We start from the raw sequence: 22,633 nt of genomic DNA, 5'->3' as shown, positions 1-22,633 counted from the left end.
TCGGAGAATCCTTGTGGCTTCTGCCATTGCCATCCTGCTTCTTGTGCCGCCCTGTCGGGTCACATGGGCGACTGCCGTGATGTTGTCTGACTGTATCAGTACCGGCTGGTTTTGAAGCAGGGGTCTTGCCTGACGTAGGGCATTGTAAATGGCCCTCAGTTCCAGAATTTATATGTAGGGAAGTCTCCTGACTTGACCATAGGCCCTGGAAGTTTCTTCCCTGTGTGACTGCTCCCCAGCCTTGAAGGCTGGCATCCGTGGTCACCAGGACCCAGTCCTGTATGCCGAAACTGCGGCCCTCTAGAAGATGAGCACCCTGCATCCACCACAGTAGAGACACCCTGGTCCTTGGAGACAGGGTTGTCATTTGATGCATTTGTCTAAGAGGTCTCACTGGAAGGTCCTCGCATGGAACCTGCCGAATGGAATTGCTTCGTATGAAGCCACCATTTTTCCCAGGACTCGTGTGCAACGATGCACCGATACCCTTTTTGGTTTTAGGAGGTCTCTGACTAGAGATGACAGCTCCTTGGCTTTCTCCTGCGGGAGAAACACTTTTTTCTGTTCTGTGTCCAAAATCATCCCCGGGAACAGTAAGCGAGTGGAAGGAACCAGCTGTGACTTTGGAATGTTCAGAATCCAGCCATGCTGTTGTAGCACCTCCTGAGATAGTGCTACTCCGACCAGTAACTGCTCCCTGGACCTTGCCTTTATAAGGAGATCGTCCAAGTATGGGATAAATAAAAACTTCCTTTTTTTTGAAGGAGTATCATCATTTCTGCCATTACCTTGGTAAACACCCTCGGTGCCGTGGACAGTCCAAACGGTAGTGTCTGGAATTGGTAATGGCAATCCTGTACCACAATCTGAGGTACTCCTGGTGAGGAAGATAAATAGGGACATGCAGGTAAGCATCCTTGATGTCCAGGGATACCATGTAATCCCCCTCGTCCAGGCTTGCAAAAACTGCCCTGAGCGATTCCATCTTGAACTTTGTTATGTAAGTGTTCAAGGATTTCCATTTTAAAATGGGTCTCACCGAACCGGCTGGTTTCGGTACCACAAACAGTGTGGAATAGTAACCCCGTCCTTGTTGAAGTAGGGGCACCTTGACTATCACCTGCTGGGAATACAGCTTGTGAATTGCCTCTAGCACAGCCTCCCTGCCTGAGGGAGTTGTCGGCAAGGCAGATTTGAGTAAACGGCGGGGGGGGAGACGCCTCGACTTCCAGCTCGTACCCCTGAGATACTACTTGAAGGATCCAGGGATCCACCTGTGAGCGAGCCCACTGATCGCTGAAATTTTTGAGGCGGCCCCCCACCGTACCTGGCTACGCCTGTGGAGCCCCCGCGTCATGCGGTGGACTCAGAGGAAGCAGGGGAAGAATTTTGATTCTGGGAACTGGCTGCTGGTGCAGCTTTTTCCCTCTTCCCTCGTTTGACCCGCCTGCTTTTTTGAAGCCGAAAGGACTGTACCTGATAATACAGTGCGTTTCTTAGGCTGTGAGGAAACCTGAGGTAAAATATTTTCATCCCAGCTGTTGCTGTGGATACGAGGTCCCAGAGACCATCCCCAACCAATTCCTCACCCTTATAAGGCTCTATGTGCCTTTTAAAGTCAGCATCACCTGTCCAGTGTCGGGTCTCCAATACCCTCCTGACAGAATGGACATTGCAATAATTCAGGATGCCAGCCGGCAAAATATTCCTCTGTGCATCCCTCATATATAAGACGACGTCTTATGTTCGCAAAATAGTATCCCTGTTTGAAAGGGGTACAGACCACGCTGCAGCAGTCTGCAGGTCTCAGTCTAGTACTTGAGTGTGTAATTACAGACTTCAGGATAGCCTCCTGCTATTTATCAGCAGGTACCGTCAAAGTGGCCGTATCCTAAGACGGCAGTGCCACCTTGACAAACGTGTGAGCGCCTTATCCACCCTAGGGGATATCTCCCAGCGTAACTTATCCTCTGGCGGGAAAAGGTACGCCATCAGTAACTTGTTAGAAATTACCAGTTTCTTATCGGGGAAACCCACGCTTTTTCACACTTCATTCACTCATTTGATGGGGGAACAAAACACTGCCTGCTTTTTCTCCCCACACATAAAACCCTTTGTTTTTAGTGGTACTTGGGTTAATGTCAGAAATGTGTAACACATTTTATATTGCCGGGATCATGTAACGGATGTTCCTAGTGGATTGTGTATATGTCTCAACCTCGTCGACACTGGAGTCAGACTCCGTGTCGGCATCTGTGTCTGCCATCTGAGGGAGCGTTGATGGCCTTTGAGACGTCTGGACAGGCGCGGGCTGAGAAGCCGGCTGTCCCATAGCTGTTACGTCATCCAGCCTTTTATGTAAGGAGTTGACACTGTCGGTTAATACCTTCCACCTATCCATCCACTCTGGTGTCGGCCCACAGGGGCGACATCTCATTTATCGGCATCTGCTCCGCCTCCACATAAGTCTCCTCATCAAACATGTCGACACAGCCGTACCGACACACCGCACACACACAAGGAATGCTCCAATGAGGACAGGACCCACAAAAGCCCTTTGGGGGGATAGAGTGAGAGTATGCCAGCACACACCAGAGCGCTATATAATGCAGGGACTAACTGAGTTATGTCCCCTATAGCTGCTTTTATATAATTTATACTGCGCCTAAATTTAGTGCCCCCCCTCTCTGTTTTAACCCTGTTCTGTAGTGTAGACTGCAGGGGAGAGCCAGGGAGCTTCCCTCCAACGGAGCTGTGAGGGAAAAATGGCGCCAGTGTGCTGAGGAGATAGGCTCCGCCCCTTTTTTGCTGACTTTTCTCCCGCATTTTTATGGAATCTGGCAGGGGTTAATATACATCCATATAGCCCTGGGGGTTATATGTGATGTATTTTTGCCAGCCAAGGTGTTTATATTGCTGCTCAGGGCGCCCCCCCCCAGCGCCCTGCACCCTCAGTGACCGGAGTGTGTGGTGTGCATGAGGAGCAATGGCGCACAGCTGCAGTGCTGTGCGCTACCTTGGTGAAGACTGATGTCTTCTGCCGCCGTTTTTCCGGACCTCTTCTTGCTTCTGGCTCTGTAAAGGGGACGGCGGCGCGGCTCCGGGACCGAACACCAAGGACTGGGCCTGCGGTCGATCCCTCTGGAGCTAATGGTGTCCAGTAGCCTAAGAAGCCCAATCCGGCTGCAAGCAGGCGAGTTCGCTTCTTCTCCCCTTAGTCCCTCGCTGCAGTGAGCCTGTTGCCAGCAGGTCTCACTGAAAATAAAAAACCTAAATCTATACTTTCTTTCTAAGGGCTCAGGAGAGCCCCTAGTGTGCATCCAACCTCGGCCGGGCACAAGATCTAACTGAGGCTTGGAGGAGGGTCATAGTGGGAGGAGCCAGTGCACACCAGGTAGTCATAAATCTTTCTAGAGTGCCCAGCCTCCTTCGGAGCCCGCTATTCCCCATGGTCCTTACGGAGTTCCCAGCATCCACTAGGACGTTAGAGAAAAGGGGTTTTCTCCCGGAGGAGAAGTCCAAGGAGTTGTCGTCTCTAGACAGAGACCTCCTAATACAAATACAGGTGTCGGTGCATCAATGCACGCGAGCCCTGGGAAAGATGGTAGCTTCTTACGAAGAAATTCCATTCGGCAGGTTCCATGCAAGGATCTTCCAGTGGGATCTGTTGGACAAGTGGTCCGGGTCGCATCTTCAGATGCATCGGTGGATAACCCTGTCTCCAAGGGCCAGGGTGTCGCTGTGGTGGTGGCTGCAGAGTGCTCATCTTCTAGAGGACCGCAGATTCGGCATACAGGACTGGGTCCTGGTGACCACGGATGCCAGCCTTCGAGGCTGGGGGGCAGTCACACAGGGAAGAAACTTCCAAGGACTATGGACAAGTCAGGAGACTTCCCTACACATAAATATTCTGGAACTAAGGGCCATTTACAATGCCCTACGTCAGGCTAGACCCCTGCTTCAACACCGGCCGGTGCTGATCCAGTCAGACAACATCACGGCGGTCGCTCATGTAAACCGACAGGGCGGCACAAGAAGCAGGATGGCGATGGCAGAAGCCACAAGGATTCTCCGATGGGCGGAAAATCATGTGTTAGCACTGTCAGTAGTGTTCATTCCCGGAGTGGACAACTGGGAAGCAGACTTTCTCAGCAGACATGACCTCCACCCGGGAGAGTGGGGACTTCATCCAGAAGTCTTCCAAATGATTGTACACCGTTGAAAAAGGCCACAGGTGGACATGATGGCGTCCCGCCTCAACAAAAAGCTAAAAAGATATTGCGCCAGGTCAAGGGACCCTCAAGCGATAGCTGTGGACGCTCTGGTAACACCGTGGGTGTACCAGTCGGTGTATGTGTTCCCTTCTCTGCCTCTCATACCCAGGGTAATGAGAATAATAAGTAGGAGAGGAGTAAGAACTATACTCATTGTTCCGGATTGGCCAAGAAGAGCTTGGTACCCAGAACGCCAAGAAATGATCTCAGAGGACCCATGGCCTCTGCCGCTCAGACAGGACCTGCTGCAGCAGGGGGCCTGTCTGTTCCAAGACGTACCGCGGCTGCGTTTGATGGCATGGCGGTTGAACGCCGGATCCTGAAGGAAAAGGGCATTCCGGAGGAAGTTATCCCTACGCTAATTAAAGCTAGGAAAGAAGTGAGCGCAAACCATTATCACCGCATATGGCGGAAATATGTTGCGTGCTGTGAGGCCAGGAAGGCCCCAACGGAGGAATTTCAACTAGGTCGATTTCTGCACTTCCTACAGTCAGGGGTGACTATGGGCCTAAAATTGGGTTCCATTAAGGTCCAGATTTCGGCTCTATCGATTTTCTTCCAAAATAGAACTGGCTTCACTGCCTGAAGTTCAGACTTTAAGGGAGTGCTGCATAGTCAACCCCCGTTTGTGCCTCCAGTGGCACCGTGGGATCTCAACGTGGTGTTGGATTTCCTGAAGTCGCATTGGGTTGAGCGACTTAAATCCGTGGAGCTAAAATACCTCACGTGGAAAGTGGTCATGCTGTTGGCCTTGGCGTCGGCCAGGCGTGTATCAGAATTGGCGGTTTTATCATGCAAAAGCCCTTATCTGATTTTTTTATATGGATAGGGTGGAATTGAGGACTCGTTCCCAATTCCTTCCTAAGGTGGTATCAGTGTTTCATGTGAACCAACCTATTGTGGTGCCTGCGGCTACTTGGGACTTGGAGGATTCCAAGTGACTGGACGTAGTCAGGGCCCTGAAAAATATATGTTTCCAGGCGGCTGGAGTCAGGAAAACTGACTCGCTATTTATCCTATATGCACCCAACAAGCTGGGTGCTCCTGCTTCTAAGCAGACTATTGCTCGCTGGATCTGTGGCACGATTCAACTTGCACATTCTGCGGCTGGACTGCCGCACCCTAAATCTGTAAAAGCCCATTCCACGAGGAAAGGGGCTCTTCTTGGGTGGCTGCCCGAGGGGTCTCGGCTTTACAAATTTGCCGAGCTGTTACTTGGTCGGGTTCAAACACTTTTGCAAGAGTCTACAAGTTTGATACCCTGGCTGAGGAGGACCTAGAGTTCGCTCATTCGGTGCTGCAGAGTCATCCGCACTCTCCCGTCCGTTTGGGAGCTTTGGTATAATCCCCATGGTCCTTACGGAGTCCCAACATCCACTTAGGATGTCAGAGAAAATAAGATTTTACTCACCGGTAAATTTATTTCTCGTAGTCCGTAGTGGATGCTGGGCGCCCATCCCAAGTGCGGATTGTCTGCAATACTTGTATATAGTTATTGCCTAACTAAAGGGTTATTGTTGAGCCATCTGTTGAGAGGCTCGGTTATATTTCATACTATTAACTGGGTATAGTATCACGAGTTATACGGTGTGATTGGTGTGGCTGGTATGAGTCTTACCCGGGATTCAAAATCCTTCCTTATTGTGTCAGCTCTTCCGGGCACAGTATCCTAACTGAGGTCTGGAGGCGGGTCATAGTGGGAGGAGCCAGTGCACACCAGGTAGTCCTAAAGCTTTCTTTAGTTGTGCCCAGTCTCCTGCGGAGCCGCTATTCCCATGGTCCTTACGGAGTCCCAGCATCCACTACGGACTACGAGAAATAGATTTACCGGTGAGTAAAATCTTATTTTTCCCACATCTCATGAACTAAATGATTTCTTTGAAAAAGCTTGGGAGACTCCGGAAAAGAGACCGCAGATCCCCAAAAGAATTTATATGGCATACCCCTTCCCTAAACAGGACAGGGAGCGTTGGGAGTCACCTCCCACTGTGAACAAGGCCCTGACGCGCTTGTCCAAGAAAGTGGCGCTATCGTCTCCTGACACAGCTGCCCTTAGGGACCCTGCAGATCGCAGGCAAGAGACTACCTTAAAGTGTATTTCTTCTCATACTGGAGCGGTCCTTAGACCGACAATTGCGTCGGCATGGGTGTGTAGCGCGATTTCAGCTTGGACAGATGAGCTTACAGCTGATTTTGATAAGATGGATAAGGATACTATATTCTTAACTCTAGCCCATATTAAAGACGCAGTCTTATTTATGAGGGATGCTCAAAGGGACATTGGTTTGCTGGCTTCTAGGGCCAATGCCATGTCTATCTCTGCGAGAAGATCCTTATGGACTCGCCAATGGATAGTGATGCAGATTCCAAAAAACATATGGAAGTTCTACCCTATAAGGGAGATGTATTGTTTGGGGATGGGCTGACGGACCTGGTTTCCACAGCTACAGCAGGTAAATCAAACTTTTTACCATTTATTCCCCAACAGCAAAAGAAAGTACCACCCTATCAGATGCAGTCCTTTTCGGTCGCACAAGCCCAGAAGAGGTCAGGGATCCTCCTTCCTTGCCAGAGGTAAGGGCAGAGGCAAAAGAGCACCTGCTTCGGCAGGTGCCCAGGAACAAAAGTCCTCCCCGGCTACTCCAAAGCCCACAGCATGACGCTGGGGCTCCCCTGAGGGAGTCCGCACCGGTGGGGGCACGTCTTCGACTTTTCAGCCAGGCCTGGGTCAGCTCAGGCCTGAATCCTTGGGTGTTGGAAATAGTTTCCCAGGGTTACCAACTGGAATTCGAGGAGGTGCCCCCGCACCGATTTTTCAAATCGGCCCTACCAGCTTCCGCATCGGAACGGGATGTAGTCTTAGCTGCAATTCAAATGCTGTGTCTACAGCAAGTAATAATCAGGGTTCCCCTGAACCAGCAGGGAAGAGGTTACTACTCAACCTTATTTGTGGTCCCGAAACCGGACGGTTCGGTCAGACCTATTTTGAATCTGAAATCCCTAAACCTGTACATAAAAAGATTCGAATTTAAAATGGAATCACTCAGAGCGATAATAGCCAATATGGAGGAGGGGGAGTTTATGGTGTCTCTGGACATAAAGGATGCGTACCTTCATGTCCCCATATATTCCCCCCATCAGGAATACCTGAGATTCGCTGTACAGGATTGTCATTACCAATTTCAGACGTTGCTGTTTGGGCTTTCCACGGCCCCGAGGATTTTCACCAAGATAATGGCGGAAATGAAACAGAATAGATTATAGAGAACTACTCAGTGCGCAAACCAGCAGCTTAAAAAAGTGTTTTTCTCCTATGAGGTTCCTTTAACCCTCACCACAAGTGTAAAGAAATAGAATATGGAGATTTCCACTTAACTAGCGCTATGTGTGGACTCTTCTTTGTTCCAGATCATTCCATCTCATTATCCAGATCAGTTTGACATATGAAAGTAAAAAAGTTATGTATAGTGTAATACCGTTTTAATTAACAATGACACAATAACATAACATATAAAAAGCAAGGATAAAACAAATGAGCTTTGCAACATAGATTATGGGGTCAAATTATTTAGCCAAATCCCCTGAAGAGGCAAGTGAGGCAATGTGCATTTACCAGAATTATAGGGAACTGTGGTTTAGACAGTCCCTAACAGCGCGTGTGTCCCGTAATGGGTGTTCCGGACCAGCCCATCCACCGCACAGATCTTTATTGCTGAGTCCTGGATAAGTGCTCCCTCCTCACTGGCGTCTAAAGTAGGAAACCAACGCGTTTCAACTCTCAACTGGAGTCTTTTTCAAGGTTTGAATGATGACCCTCTTGACAGTTACATTTTTAAATATCCCTCCACCAATCACATTCCGTGGTTTGCAGCAGGGGAAGATTAGATAATTAGTCCTTCCTTGATGACGTCAGCTCGAGTCCCGTCGTCCATTCCTATTTACAGCGGTTGTCATGGCGACCGTTGTCATAGCAGGAGTTCCCTATTCTACTGCGCCTGTGATGCCGCCGAACGTCTTTGTTCCGGCTTCCTCGTTGCCCTGGCAACCCGTTTGTCCTTTGGCGCGACGTCATTTCCGGTGACGCTTAACTGGAATGTATAACCTTCCAGTACTCGTTTTGAGGATCCACGTCCATCATTACCTTAACATCTCTATTACCTATATGACGGACATTTATTTGAGTAAATTTAGAAACAATTCTTGTTCTGTAGCGGAACGTCACTTCCGGTGACATAAGGTGATTCTAAAATAATTGAATCATACAGAAAATAATTGGATCATGCTAACAAAATATACACATGAGTAATCAAACTGAGTAATAACTGTATATACATTAAAAATATAAATAACTTATTTTTAAAAAGTATTAATAATCTCCTATGTTAAAAAACCTATAAAAACCATTTGATTTCAAAATCCGAGTTTAGGCCACCGGGTTTGAGTGTTCCCAAATCATAGATAGCCTTCATTTCGGCTTTTGCTAGTTGATTGGTTTTATCATTTCGCCTCCAATGACCTTTTATATGCCGAATACCACAGAACATTTTAATTGCCCCTGTGTTTCTCTGGTGATGTGTTAAAAAATGTTCTGACAATGAATGCGTTATCAGTCCATTTTTGATGTTCCGTAAATGCTCGCTGATGCGAACTTTGAGGGGTATTGATGTACGTCCTATATACCAGAGTCCACAATTACAATTTATGGCATACACCACATTGGAACTATTACAAGTAATAAAGTCACTTATTTTCCAATTATTTCCATTTATGGACGCTTCTGTAATTTTTCCTGTATCTGACTTTACACCTCTACACCCTAGGCACAAACCACACCTAAAGAAGCCTTTGGATTTAATCGTAGACATCGGCTTAATTGGTGGTTGTGTGCTTTTTACCAAAGAAGTTTTCAGACTGGGGGCTTTTCTAAATATACATTTAGGCTTTATAGGTAGACAATTCCCAATGACTGGGTCTTTTTTCAAAATTCCCCAGTGTTTCTTAAGGGATTGTTCTATGCTCTTATATTGACTACTGAATGATGTAATAAAGGCCCACTCAAATTTATTCGTTTCTCTATCGAGCGGTCGGGAATGTAATAGGTCCTTTCTTTCTATGGTTGCCACCTTATTCATGGCATCCTGTACTTTATTGTTCTGATACCCTGAGGATAGAAATTTTTCTTTCATTTCTTCCGCTTGAGTTTCAAACAGTTTGGGGGTGGTGCAATTTCGTTTTAAGCGTTTAAATTGTCCCTCTGGTATGGACGCCAACCAGTTAGGGTGGTGACAGCTGGTGAAACCTATATATGCCCCAGAGTCAGTCGGTTTTTTAAAATTCATTGTTTGAATGTGGTTATCTTCAATGAATAGTGTTACATCTAAAAAATTAATCCTATCCTTACTAGACTCAAAGGTAAAGTGGATATTCAAAGTATTATTGTTTAAATAATTCTTAAAATCCGTTAATAATTCTTCCCCTCCTCTCCAAATAAAAAACACGTCATCTATATATCTCCGCCATGACACCAGGTTCGCTCCGAATTGGCAGTGACTGCTAATAAGATTGGCGCACCTGCTTCGAAGCAGACTATTGCTCGCTGGATCTGTAATACGATTCAGCAGGCTCATTCTACGGCTGGATTGCCGATACCAAATTCGGTTAAGGCCCATTCCACTAGGAAGGTGGGTTCTTTTTGGGCGGCTGCCCGAGGCGTCTCGGCATTACAGCTTTGCCGAGCGGCGACTTGGTCGGGGTCAAACACTTTTGCTAAATTCTACAAGTTTGATACTCTGGCTGATGAGGACCTAGCGTTTGCTCAGTCGGTGCTGCAGAGTCATACGCACTCTCCCGCCCGATTGGATGCTTTGGTATAAACCCCATGGTCCTTACGGAGTCCCCAGCATCCTCTAGGACGTAAGAGAAAATAAGATTTTAAACCTACCGGTAAATCTATTTCTCCTAGTCCGTAGCGGATGCTGGGCACCCGTCCCAGTGCGGAAACTCTGCAAGACTTGTATATAGTTGTTGCTTACATAAGGGTTCTGTTACAGTTGGAATCGGTCTTGGACCGTTACTGTTATTGTTCATACGGTTAACTTGTTATGTATGATCCAGGTTACATGGTATGATTGGTGTGGGCTGGTATGAATCTTGCCCTTGGATTGCTAAATCCTGCCTTGTATTGTCCATCTCCTCTGGGCACAGTTCTCTAACTGAGGTCTGGAGGAGGGGCATAGAGGGAGGAGCCAGTGCACACCCATAGTAAAAGTTCTTTTTAGGTGCCCTATCTCCTGCGGTGCGGAGCCCGTCTATACCCCATGGTCCTTACGGAGTCCCCAGCATCCTCTACGGACTAGGAGAAATAGATTTACCGGTAGGTTTAAAATCTTATTTTTTCTCCCGATGGAAAAAGCCCAGGACCTTCAGAACATGGTCAGAGACTTGCTAAAACCAAAAAGAGTGTCTGTTCATCAATGCACTCAAGTTCTGGGGAAAATGGTGGCAGCCTACGGGGCCATCCCCTTCGGCAGGTTTCATGCAAGGACGTTTCAGTGGGACCTCCTGGACAAGTGGTCCGGGTCCCATCTACTAATACATCAGAAGATAAGCCTGTCCCCCGGGCCAGGGTGTCTCTCCTGTGGTGGCTGCAAAGTGCTCACCTTCTAGAGGGTCGCAGGTTCGGCATTCTGGACTGGGTTCTGGTGACCACGGACGCGAGCCTCCGAGGATGGCGGAGCAGTCACACAAGGAAGAAATTTTCAGCGGCTTACGGTCAAGCCAGGAGGCTTGTCTTCACATCAACGGACTGGAATTGAGGGCCATATACAACGGCCTACGACAAGCGGAGGATCTTCTTCGCGACCTACCAGTTCTGATTCAATCAGACAACGTCACAGCCGTGGCTCATGTAAACCGCCAAGGCGGGACAAGGAGCAGAGTGGCAATGGCGGAAGCACCAGGATTCTTCGCTGGGCGGAAAATCACGTAAGCGCTCTGTCAGCGGTCTTCATTCCGGGAGTGGACAACTGGGAAGCAGACTACCTCAGCAGACACGATCTCCATCCAGGAGAGTGGGGACTTCATCAAGAAGTTTTTACAGAGATGACAAGTCTTTGGGGAATTCCTCACATAGACATGATGGCGTCACGCCTCAACAAGAAGCTTCGGATGTATTGTGCCAGGTCAAGGGACCCTCAGGCAGTAGCGGTGGACGCCTTGGTGACAACTTGGGTGTTTCAGTCGGCCTATGTGTTCCCCCCTCTTCCTCTCATCTCAAAAAATATTGAGAATCATAAGACAAAAAAGGGTGAAAACAATACTCATTGTTCCAGATTGGCCTCGAAGGGCCTGGTATTCAGATCTTCAGGAGATGCTCACAGAAGATCCATGGCCTCTTCCTCTCAGGGAGGACCTGTTACAACAGTGGCCCTGCGTGTTCCAAGACTTACCGCGGTTACGTTTGGCGGCATGGCGGTTGAACGCCGAATCCTAGCTGGGAAAGGTATTCCGGAAGAAGTCATCCCTACTCTGATAAGGGCTAGCAAGGAGGTGATGGCAAAACATTATCACCGTATCTGGAGGAAGTATGTTTCTTGGTGTGAAGCCAAGAATGCTCCTACGGAAGATTTCCATCTGGGCCGTTTTCTCCACTTTCTACAGACAGGAGTGGATATGGGCCTAAAATTAGGCTCCATTAAGGTACAGATTTCGGCCCTATCTATTTTCTTTCAGAAGGAATTGGCTTCTTTCCCAGAAGTCCAGACTTTTGTAAAGGGAGTACTGCACATCCAGCCTCCTTTTGTGCCCCAGTGGCACCTTGGGACCTTAACGTGGTGTTTCGGTTCCTGAAGTCTCACTGATTTGAACCTCTTCAAACGGTTGAATTGAAATTTCTCACTTGGAAGGTGGTCATGTTGTTGGCCTTGGCATCTGCAAGGCGGGTGTCCGAATTGGCGGCCTTGTCTCACAAGAGCCCCTATTTGATTTTCCATGTGGATAGAGCAGAGTTGAGGACTCGTCCTCAATTTTTGCCTAAGGTGGTTTCTTCATTTCACATGAACCAACCTATTGTGGTGCCTGTGGCTACGAGTGACTTGGAGGATTCCAAGTACCTGGATGTAGTCAGGGCCTTAAAAATCTATGTAGCCAGGACGGTTCGGGTTAGGAAAACAGAAGCACTGTTTGTCCTGTATGCAGCCAACAAAGTTGGCGCTCCTGCTTCGAAGCAGACTATTGCTCGCTGGATCTGTAACACGATTCAGCAGGCTCATTCTACGGCAGGATTGCTGTTACCAAATTCGGTCAAGGCCCATTCCACTAGGAAGGTGGGCTCTTCTTGGACGGCTGCCCGAGGCGTCTCGGCTTTACAGCTTTGCCGAGCAGCTACCTGGTCAGGTTCAAACACTTTTGCAAAGTTCTATAAGTTTGATACCCTGGCTGATGAAGACCTTGCGTTTGCTCAGTCGGTGCTGCAGAGTCGTCTGCACTCTCCCGCCCGGTCTGGAGCTTTGGTATAAACCCCATGGTCCTTACGGAGTCCCCAGCATCCTCTAGGACGTTAGAGAAAATAAGATTTTAAACCTACCTGTAAATCTTTTTCTCCTAGTCCGTAGAGTATGCTGGGCGCCCGTCCCAGTGCGGACAAAATCTGCAAGGCTTGTATATAGTTGTTGCTTACATAAGGGTTATGTTACAGTTGAGATCAGTCTTTAGCTGATACTGTTTTGTATTCATACTGTTAACTGGTTGCGTATATACCAGTTTATATGGTGTGGGCTGGTGTGAATCTTGCCCTTAGATTAACTAAATCTTTTCCTCGTATTGTCCATCTCCTCTGGGCACAGTTTCTCTAACTGAGGTCTGGAGGAGGGGCATAGAGGGAGGAGCCAGTACACACCCATTCTAAAGTTCTTTATAGTGCCCATGTCTCTTGCGGAGCCCGTCTATACCCCATGGTCCTTACGGAGTCCCCAGCATCCTCTACGGACTAGGAGAAAGATTTACCGGTAGGTTTAAAATTTTATTTTACGCAACATACATGATTCTGCGGGTTTTATGGTTGACTCCATGAAAGACCTGGGTTACATGGCTGCCGGAATTTCTTCCATGTCTGTTTCAGCTCATCGGGGACTTTAGCTGCGCCAGTGGTTGAAAACGCGGAATACAGAAGAAGTGTGGAGTCGCTGCCCTATACAGGTCAGGCTCTCTTTGGGAAAGCTCTAGATGCGTGGATTTCTACTGCCACAGCGGGTAAATCTCAGTTTCTTCCCTCAGCAGCACCTGCTCCGAAGAAATCATTCTCCTCAGCTGCGCAGCAGTCCTTTCGGCCTAACAAGCCTAGAAAGGCCTGGACTTCCAATACCTTCTTTAGGGGAGGTCAAGTTAAGTCCAAGAAACCTGCCGCTGCAGGTACCCAGGAACAAAAACCTGCGTCAAGTACCCCTAAGTCCTCCGCATGACGGTGGACTGCTAGCCCTGGTGGTGGGGCAAGTGGGAGCGAGACTCAGACATTTCAGTCATGTCTGGGTGTCGTCCGGCCTGGATCCCTGGATACTAGATATGGTGTCTCAGGGATACAGACTGGAATTTCAAAGTCTCCCTCTGCACCGTTTTTTCAAGTGTGGTTTACCAACTCTGTTGGAAGACCTCACAGTTCTTCAGAACGCTGTCCAAAAGCTGGTAGAGGCACAGGTCATTGTGCCACTACCACCTCACATGCTGACCAAAGGTTACTATTCGAACGTTTTCGTGGTACCGAAACTGTATGGTTCGGTCAGGCCTATTCTGAACCTAAAATCATTGAACCCCTGTTTAAAGGAGTTCAAGTTCAAGATGGAGTCTCTCAGGGCGGTGAATTCCTGGTATCCCCGGATATCAAGGATGCGTACCTTCACATTCCGATCTGGCTGCAGCATCAGGCTTATCTCCGTTTCGCATTGCTGGGCTGTCATTATCAGTTCCAGGCCCTGCCATTTGGACTCCCCACAGCACCAAGGGTATTTACCAAGGTGATGGCGGAAATGATGATACTGCTCCGCAAACAGGGTGTGAACATCATTCCATACCTGGACGATTTTCTGATAAAGGCGTCGTCCATTGATAAGCTACTGCAGTCCATTGTTCTCACAACACGACTGCTCCAAAGTCACGGTTGGATTCTGAACCTTCCAAAGTCCCATTTGGAACCAACCCAGAGGTTGTCTTTTCTGGGAATGATCCTGGATACGGAAGTGCAGCGTGTGTTTCTTCCGCAGGAAAAGGCGTTGGTGATACAAACTATGGTCCGGGATGTCCTGAAGCCACAGCAGGTGTCTGTTCATCAATGCCTCCGCCTATTGGGAAAGATGGTGGCCTCTTACGAGGCTCTTCAGTACGGGAGGTTCCATGCCTGGCCCTTCCAACTGGATCTCCTGGACAAGTGGTCGGGATCTCACCTCCACATGCACCAGCGAATTTGTCTGTCATTAAAGGCGAGGATTTCACTCCTCTGGTGGCTTCAGCTGCCTCACCTCCTGGAAGGCCGCCGGTTCGGACTGGGTCCTGCTAACAACGGATGCGAGCCTAGGGGCTGGGGAGCGGTCGCTCAAGGTGTACCTTTCCAGGGAAGGTGGTCAAGCCTGGAAGCTGGCCTGCCCATCAGCATTCTGGAACTAAGAGCCGTAAACAACGGTCTTCTTCAGGCGGCTCCTCTTCTGAGAATCGGGCCATTCAGGTGCAGTCGGACAACGTAACAACAGTGGCTTACATAAACCGACAGGGCGGAACGAAGAGCAGAGCGGCAATGTCAGAGGTGTCAAGAATACTCCTCTGGACAGAAAAGCACGCATTGGCGCTGTCAGCCATCTTCATTCCGGGAGTAGACAACTGGGAAGCAGACTTCCTCAGCAGACATGATCTCCATCCAGGAGAGTGGGGACTCCATCTGGAAGTGTTCAAGGACTCAACGAATCTTTGGAGCTTGCCCCAAATAGACATGATGGCCTCTCGTCTAAACAAGAAGCTTCAGCGTTATTATTCCAGGTCGAGGGACCCACAGGCAGTGGCAGTGGACGCCCTGGTGTCTCCGTGGGTGTTCCAGTCAGTGTACATGTTTCCTCCACTCCCACTCATCCCAAGAATCCTAAAGCTCGTAAGGTGAACAAGGGTTCAAGCGATCCTCATTGCCCCGGACTGGCCAAGAAGGACTTGGTACGCGGACATTCTGAATCTCCTGCAAGAAGATCCGAGGCCTCTTCCCCTTCGGGAGGACCTGCTACAGCAAGGGCCGTTCGCCTATCAAGACTTACCACAGCTACGTTTGACGGAATGGAAGTTGAGCGCCTGATTCTGGCTCAGAAGGGCATTCCGAAGAAAGTTATTCCTACCCTCATATAGGCTAAGAAAGGGGTAACGTCTAAACATTACCATCGTATTTGGAAGAAATATGTCTCTTGGTGTGAGTCCAAGAGCTTTCCTGCGGTGGAGTTTCAACTGGGACGTTTCCTCCTCTTCCTGCAAGCAGGAGTGGATATGGGCCTGCGATTGGAATCTGTGAAGGTCCAGATTTCGGCCCTATCCATTTTCTTTCAGAAACAATTGGCTGCCCTCCCTGAGGTTCAGACCTTTTTGAAGGGGGTTCTGCATATCCAACCTCCCTTTGTTCCGCCTACGGCGCCCTGGGACCTTAACGTGGTGTTGCAGTTCCTCCAGTTGGATTGGTTTGAGCCTCTACAGGAGGTGGAGGTCAAATATCTCACGTGGAAGGTGGTCACTTTGTTGGCCTTAGCTTCTGCTAGGCGGGTGTCTGAACTGGGGGCTTTATCCTGTAAAAGCCCTTACTTGATCTTCCACGAAGATAGGGCTGAGCTCCGGACACGCCAGCAGTTTCTTCCAAAGGTTTTGTCGGCATTTCATATCAACCAACCTATTGTGGTGCCAGTGGCTACTGACTCCTCTATTACATCAAAGTCCTTGGATGTCGTAAGGGCTCTGAAGATTTGAGAACATCTCGTCACAGGATGTCGGACTCTCTGTTTGTCCTGTATGATCCCAAGAAGATTGGTTGTCCTGCTTCTAAGCAGACGATATCTCGCTGGATCAGGTTCACTATCCAGCGTGCTTATTCTACGGCTGGATTGCTGTGTCCAAAATCTGTCAAGGCCCACTCTACTCGTAAGGTGGGGTCTTCCTGGGCAGCTGCCCGGGGTGTCTCGGCATTACAACATTCCCTAGCTGTAACTTGGTCTGGGTCGAACATGTTTGCAAAGTTTTACAAGTTCGATACTTTGGCCTCTGATGATCTGAAGTTCAGTCAATCAGTTCTGCAGGAGCCTCCGCGCTCTCCCTCCCGTTCTGGGAGCTTTGGTACATCCCCATGGTACTAATGTGGACCCCAGCATTCTCTAGGACGTAAGAGAAAATAGGATTTTGGTTACCTACCGGTAAATCCTTTTCTCGTAGTCCGTAGAGGATGCTGGGAACCCGCCCAGCGCTTCAATTTCCTGCAAATGTTATTTGGTTCAGTACCGCTTAGTTTTAGTTGAGTACTGCATTGTTACTTGGTAAGTAATGTTTCAGCTGTTGCTGAGTAGTTCAAGCTAGTTGTCTTGACGTGCCTTGTATGTGTGAGCTGGTATGAATCTCACCACTATCTGTGTTAAGTTCTCCTCTCGAAGTATGTCGTCTCCTCCTGCACAGTTTCTAGACTGTGTCTGGTAGGAGGGGCATAGAGGGAAGAGCCAGCCCACACTCTCAAACTCTTAAAGTGCCAATGGCTCCTGGTGGATCCGTCTATACCACATGGTACTAATGTGGACCCCAGCATCCTCTACGGACTACGAGAAAAGCATTTACCGGTATGTAACCAAAATCCTATTATTCCTATATTTTGTAAAACTTTTAGTTAAGTTATTGTTGATTAATAGCTTCGGCATATAGATCTCTGCATACCATACTCTGCCTGCAGAGTGCGCTTTCCTCTATAATGGCACATACACACTGTGCGATATTTTAGTAAATGCTGCTTCCCCCCCCCCCTTCTGAGTGATATTGACTAAAATATCGCACAGTGTGTATGCTGCAAACGACAGCTGATGTGCGTTCCCAGGGGTCGTTAACATCCCCCTCTGTCATCTGTACATGCAGCACAATTTTGGTTACGTCGCCAAAATTGCATGTTCGGGACGGTCACGGCGTGACATCACTGACCGATATCGGTTGAGCCATAAATAATAAATAATATATTTAATTAAATGTAAAATATACTTTTCCAGATCTATCAAACTTTTGTGAGTCACGGTGCCCTAGAGTATAAAAAAAATAAAAAATATTTTCACTGCACCCCTAGGCCAAAAGTTTCTTACTGAGAAATTCAGAAAATAATATAAAATTAAGTAAATTGTGTTTATAAGGTTTATGGGGGTCATTCAGGTACGGTTGGACTTTCTTGGAAGCAGCAGTGATAGCACTGTATGTAAATGCAGCAGGAGGCGTCTATTACATGCAGACACCTCCTGCTGCACCAGTGATCCGAGCTGCGTCCTAGGACGCTGCATTGGATCATAGCACCCACCATTGGGGCGACTTGCAGCACCCATGGTGCCATGCAAGCTGCCAGTCGCAGAGGCCAGGAAATCTCCAACGGAGATCCCTGGCCTCTTACCACCCCCTAAACGGCGACGATGCGCCTCCGTTTTTCCAAACAGAACCTGTCTCCGCCCCCTCCATGTTCCTGAAATGGCATTAGACTGTCAATCATTGACAGTCTGATGCCGGCCTGCGTCCTTTGCCGCAGGACCCATTTACGTATGCGCAGAATGGGTCATGCGCAAAGTACATAAAATCTTTACTTTGCGTCGATGATCTCAGGTGCAACCGCACCTGAATGACCCGCCTATATGTCATCCTTAGTTTCTGTTATGAGGTGACAGACAGGATTCACTTTTGTTTGTCTACATATTTTACAATTGGAAGCCACAAGTGCTGGTCCTGGACCACCAACCCTGCAAGTGTCCCGTGGCACCTAAAGGCTCCTAGGCTTACCTTTTGGGAACCACTGACATATGTATAGCTACAGTGCAGACTTTCTTATATACAGCAGATTAATGACTGTTCTGTACCAATATGAGTGACATCACAGAAACTATTCTTGATGTTAGTCACAAGTTCAGTCATATTACTGTCACCCTGTCTGCATATTTCATATTAAAGGATAATTATATATCTGTTTATGATAGTTTAATCAGCTCTCACAATTTCATTTATTTAGGTGTAAATGGATAATCCTATCGCAGCAGTGTTATAAAGATACATATGATTCTAAACTGGCGCCCCAAATTCTAATACAGTAAGAAACAAGCCAAGGTTATCATACTGGAAATACTTGTGAGTGACCAATGAGTGAATAAACCTACTGCAGCAGTGACTGTTATAAATAGTTTTTTTTCTAGACATTTTATGTTAGTAAGGGAGTTCTTATCGTGCTTCTCAAATTCTAATACCAACCCGGCTCAGCATTTGTTGTTCCTCACATTATCCAGCGGTCAGCTGTAGTTCCCTGTTTCCAATTAGACAAATTGCTGCCTCAGAGGATTTCTTACAGTACTGTATTAGAATTTGAGAAGCAAGATCAGAACTCCCTTACTAGTATAAAAGGTCCAGAAAAAAACCTTTGTACAGTAGCTTTATAACTGAGCCATATACTTCTGCACATATGCATAGAGCCAGTATACGGACGGTACCAGATAAAGTTGTGTGTATATCTATACCCCTGCCCCTCCATCCCATGCCTTTTTGAATTATCTTGATTGATTGTGACACTGTAAGTGGATATTTAAGTGCCTGGCCTTAGAAATGGGAACTACTTTGGTGTATCAGCATTATATCTGTGTTTGTTTTCATGTAGGTTGAGTATGAGCACAGCTGAAGAAGAGTCTGGAACAGTGAAAGTACAAGCCACCAGGAACGCTCTAACACTCACACAGGACCTTGATGGAAACTTAATCCTCCATTGTCCTCAAAATGGTACCATGATTTCCTTCTATCAGTGCATAAAACGGACAATGTACATGGAAACACTTAAGTAAATGAGAAACTAAATGTATTCAAAGTAATGGCATCTATTCCAAGACTCAACTACTGTATACCTTGTCACAGTTCACAAGCAACAGTATTTTGCATGATAATCCTACTGTATTTCTCATTCCCAGGTAAATATATCCTCAGCAAACAATAGCATTGCTCTGGTGTCAACTGTAGACCACAATTCTTGAGCATCAATTTGAGATTCATGACAGGATAGAAAATCAATATTTACCTGATTGAAGTTGCACAATGTTTACCCGGTGTTTCCATTTTCTTGTCCAAAGTGTTTGTCTTGTATTTAGTGGTATACGTTTACCACTATTAACACTCACTATACAAATATTTACAGTTGCCTGTTTTTAAAACTTTTCTATGATGACTTCCACACCAGTGTCAAAATACATTAACTCTCATAAGTATAAAAAAGAAATAACATTGTGTAGTAATAATTTAGGTAACCCCTTCATCACTGGAGAAGCATTGCACTTTGGTGACAAAAACAACGTTCTTGTACAGTTTTCATTCTTTCTTAACTGGGGTAGACTAATAGTAGGGGAAATTCAATAAACTTGTGCCTGCACATGTTTATGGGGCAAGTTGCCATTGCAACAGGGTGTGTAAATACCGGCAACGGCATCAGAACTCTCCCCCTGCGCGGCTTGCCGACTCATTGGACTCTAACATTGTTGCTTGCATCCCTATGGGGCTACGAACAAAGATCTGCATTTCCCACCTATAAAGTAAATAGCAACTGTAATATGTTTCCCCTAATGGATCCACTGTAAACTATATCTTATACTACCAATAGTACAACTAGCGCTAGACTCAGTACAACATTTGTATTACTTCTGTTTTACGTGTAATATTTAATTCAGACCTTTTACTTTTAGCTCCATGTACGAAACAATATAGGTTAGGAACTCCAGGTTTCCATTCATGGTGTTATCTGTACTTCTAGACAGTCTCAGCAATGTGCGCCCTCTGTTTAGAACCATTTTTATATTTACTAACGATGGAGTAAGTAACAAGTCCAAAATTGGCTTTTGCTCTGTACCTAGCTCCTGATCAATTACACTTAATTACAGGTTACTGTATATTAGCATTTTATTAGCAAATAATTTCCCCATATACAGTGGCTATGAAAACTATTGACACCTCTTTCGCATTTTTCACATTCTATATGGCGCTATCATGAAATTAAAATTGATTTATTTGAAAATTCGTACCACCACATTCTTATTAGCATAAAATACACACATGCTAAGAATGATCAATCTTTATACAATCTGTTATCTTCGTTGGGCACATAATTGATTGTGTTCCACTTGTGTGCAATTCTGGCATTTCAGTTGAAGTCCAAATAAATACAGCAGTCTGAGAGATTCCACGGTTTGTCAGTCCATTTTCAAGCAATACAGATTGTCCTCATACATTATTGCTGCAGTTGCGCTAAACAGCCCATCTTAGCATGCCAGGTCCTTTGCAAATCTGCCAGCACTGGCTGTCTTTTTCATGTCTTGTTACCTGAAAATGTCTTAGCTGAAAAGCATTGTGACTAGGACACACCAGGAGACCGTGCTAAATTAATCTGATATGTGACACTTGTTTATCTGACTGCGACTGAGTCTAAATCTGTATACAAAGTGCTACGATGCAGCGGCCACGGTTTTTTTTTTTTTTTAATGCCGAGTTCTGTTGTGATTCATATACAGACTCCATTGCTCACAAATTATGTTTTCTCTTACGTCCTAGAGGATACTGGGGATCTATTTAGTACCATGGGCTATAGACGAGTCCACTAGGAGCCATGGGCACTTTAAGAATTTGATAGTGTGGGCTGGCTCCTCCCTCTATGCCCCTCCTACCAGACTCAGTTTAGAAAATGTGTCCGGAGGAGCCGATCACGCATATGGAAATTCCTGAAGAGTTTTCTGCATTTATTTTTTTGTTTGTGATTTTCATGCAGGATTTGATGGCACCAGCCTGTCTGCTCCGTGGGACTTAGGGAGGGGGGGCGGCCCAACCTCTTGAAGGGTTAATGGTCCTGTTCCCCCGCTGACAGGACACTAGCTCCTGAGGGAACTATTTGCAAGCCCCACCACGGCGAGCGTACACTCCTGCAGCACGCCGCCACCCCTAACAGAGCCAGAAGAAAGAAGAGTGGTGAGTACTAAGCCGATGTCCCGGTTAGCGGGTTGCCGGCCATTATGGCGGCATGAGGGTACGAAGACGCGTGACTTCTAACCGGGGCGGATTGCGTCTCCAGACTCGGTACACCACTGCGTCTCAGTACACTGTACACAGTACCCACACTGGCAAACAAAGCCTTAAAATGGTTCTGTCTCCATTTTAAGCACAAATTACCTCAGCCAGTATAAAATAAGAATTTACTTACCGATAATTCTATTTCTCGGAGTCCGTAGTGGATGCTGGGGTTCCTGAAAGGACCATGGGGAATAGCGGCTCCGCAGGAGACAGGGCACAAAAAAGTAAAGCTTTACTAGGTCAGGTGGTGTGCACTGGCTCCTCCCCCCATGACCCTCCTCCAGACTCCAGTTAGGTACTGTGCCCGGACGAGCATACACAATAAGGGAGGCATTTTGAATCCCGGGTAAGACTCATACCAGCCACACCAATCACACCGTACAACTTGTGATCTAAACCCAGTTAACAGTATGACAACAGAAAGGGCCTCTTAAAGATGGCTCCTTAACAATAACCCGAATTAGTTAACAATAACTATGTACAAGTATTGCAGATAATCCGCACTTGGGATGGGCGCCCAGCATCCACTACGGACTCCGAGAAATAGAATTATCGGTAAGTAAATTCTTATTTTCTCTATCGTCCTAAGTGGATGCTGGGGTTCCTGAAAGGACCATGGGGATTATACCAAAGCTCCCAAACGGGCGGGAGAGTGCGGATGACTCTGCAGCACCGAATGAGAGAACTCCAGGTCCTCCTTTGCCAGGGTATCAAATTTGTAAAATTTTACAAACGTGTTCTCCCCCGACCACGTAGCTGCTCGGCAGAGTTGTAATGCCGAGACCCCTCGGGCAGCCGCCCAAGATGAGCCCACCTTCCTTGTGGAGTGGGCTTTTACAGTTTTAGGCTGTGGCAGGCCTGCCACAGAATGTGCAAGTTGAATTGTGTTACAAATCCAACGAGCAATCGACTGCTTAGAAGCAGGTGCGCCCAACTTGTTGGGTGCATACAATATAAACAGCGAGTCAGATTTTCTGACTCCCGCCGTCCTTGCAATGTATATTTTTAAGGCTCTGACAACGTCCAACAACTTG

The 22,633-nt window shown here is 47.2% G+C and overlaps 1 protein-coding gene across 4 annotated transcripts in view; it reads left to right on the top strand.

Annotated features, from left to right (window-relative positions):
• DMTF1 (cyclin D binding myb like transcription factor 1) overlaps positions 1-22,633 on the top strand; it is a 288,329-nt gene that overhangs the window by 60,327 nt on the left and 205,369 nt on the right. For all 4 annotated transcript variants that reach the window (XM_063926916.1, XM_063926917.1, XM_063926918.1 and 1 more), the window contains exon 3: positions 19,156-19,274. In XM_063926916.1, coding sequence (XP_063782986.1) covers positions 19,163-19,274 — 112 coding nt within the window. In that variant the 5' untranslated portion in view covers positions 19,156-19,162. The remainder of the gene's footprint in view (positions 1-19,155; positions 19,275-22,633) is intronic.

Source organism: Pseudophryne corroboree, chromosome 6, assembly GCF_028390025.1.
Source record: "Pseudophryne corroboree isolate aPseCor3 chromosome 6, aPseCor3.hap2, whole genome shotgun sequence".
Taxonomy (NCBI): Eukaryota; Metazoa; Chordata; class Amphibia; order Anura; family Myobatrachidae; genus Pseudophryne; species Pseudophryne corroboree.
Note: the sequence above shows the minus strand (reverse complement) of the source record. Positions and strands in the feature narration are given on the sequence as shown.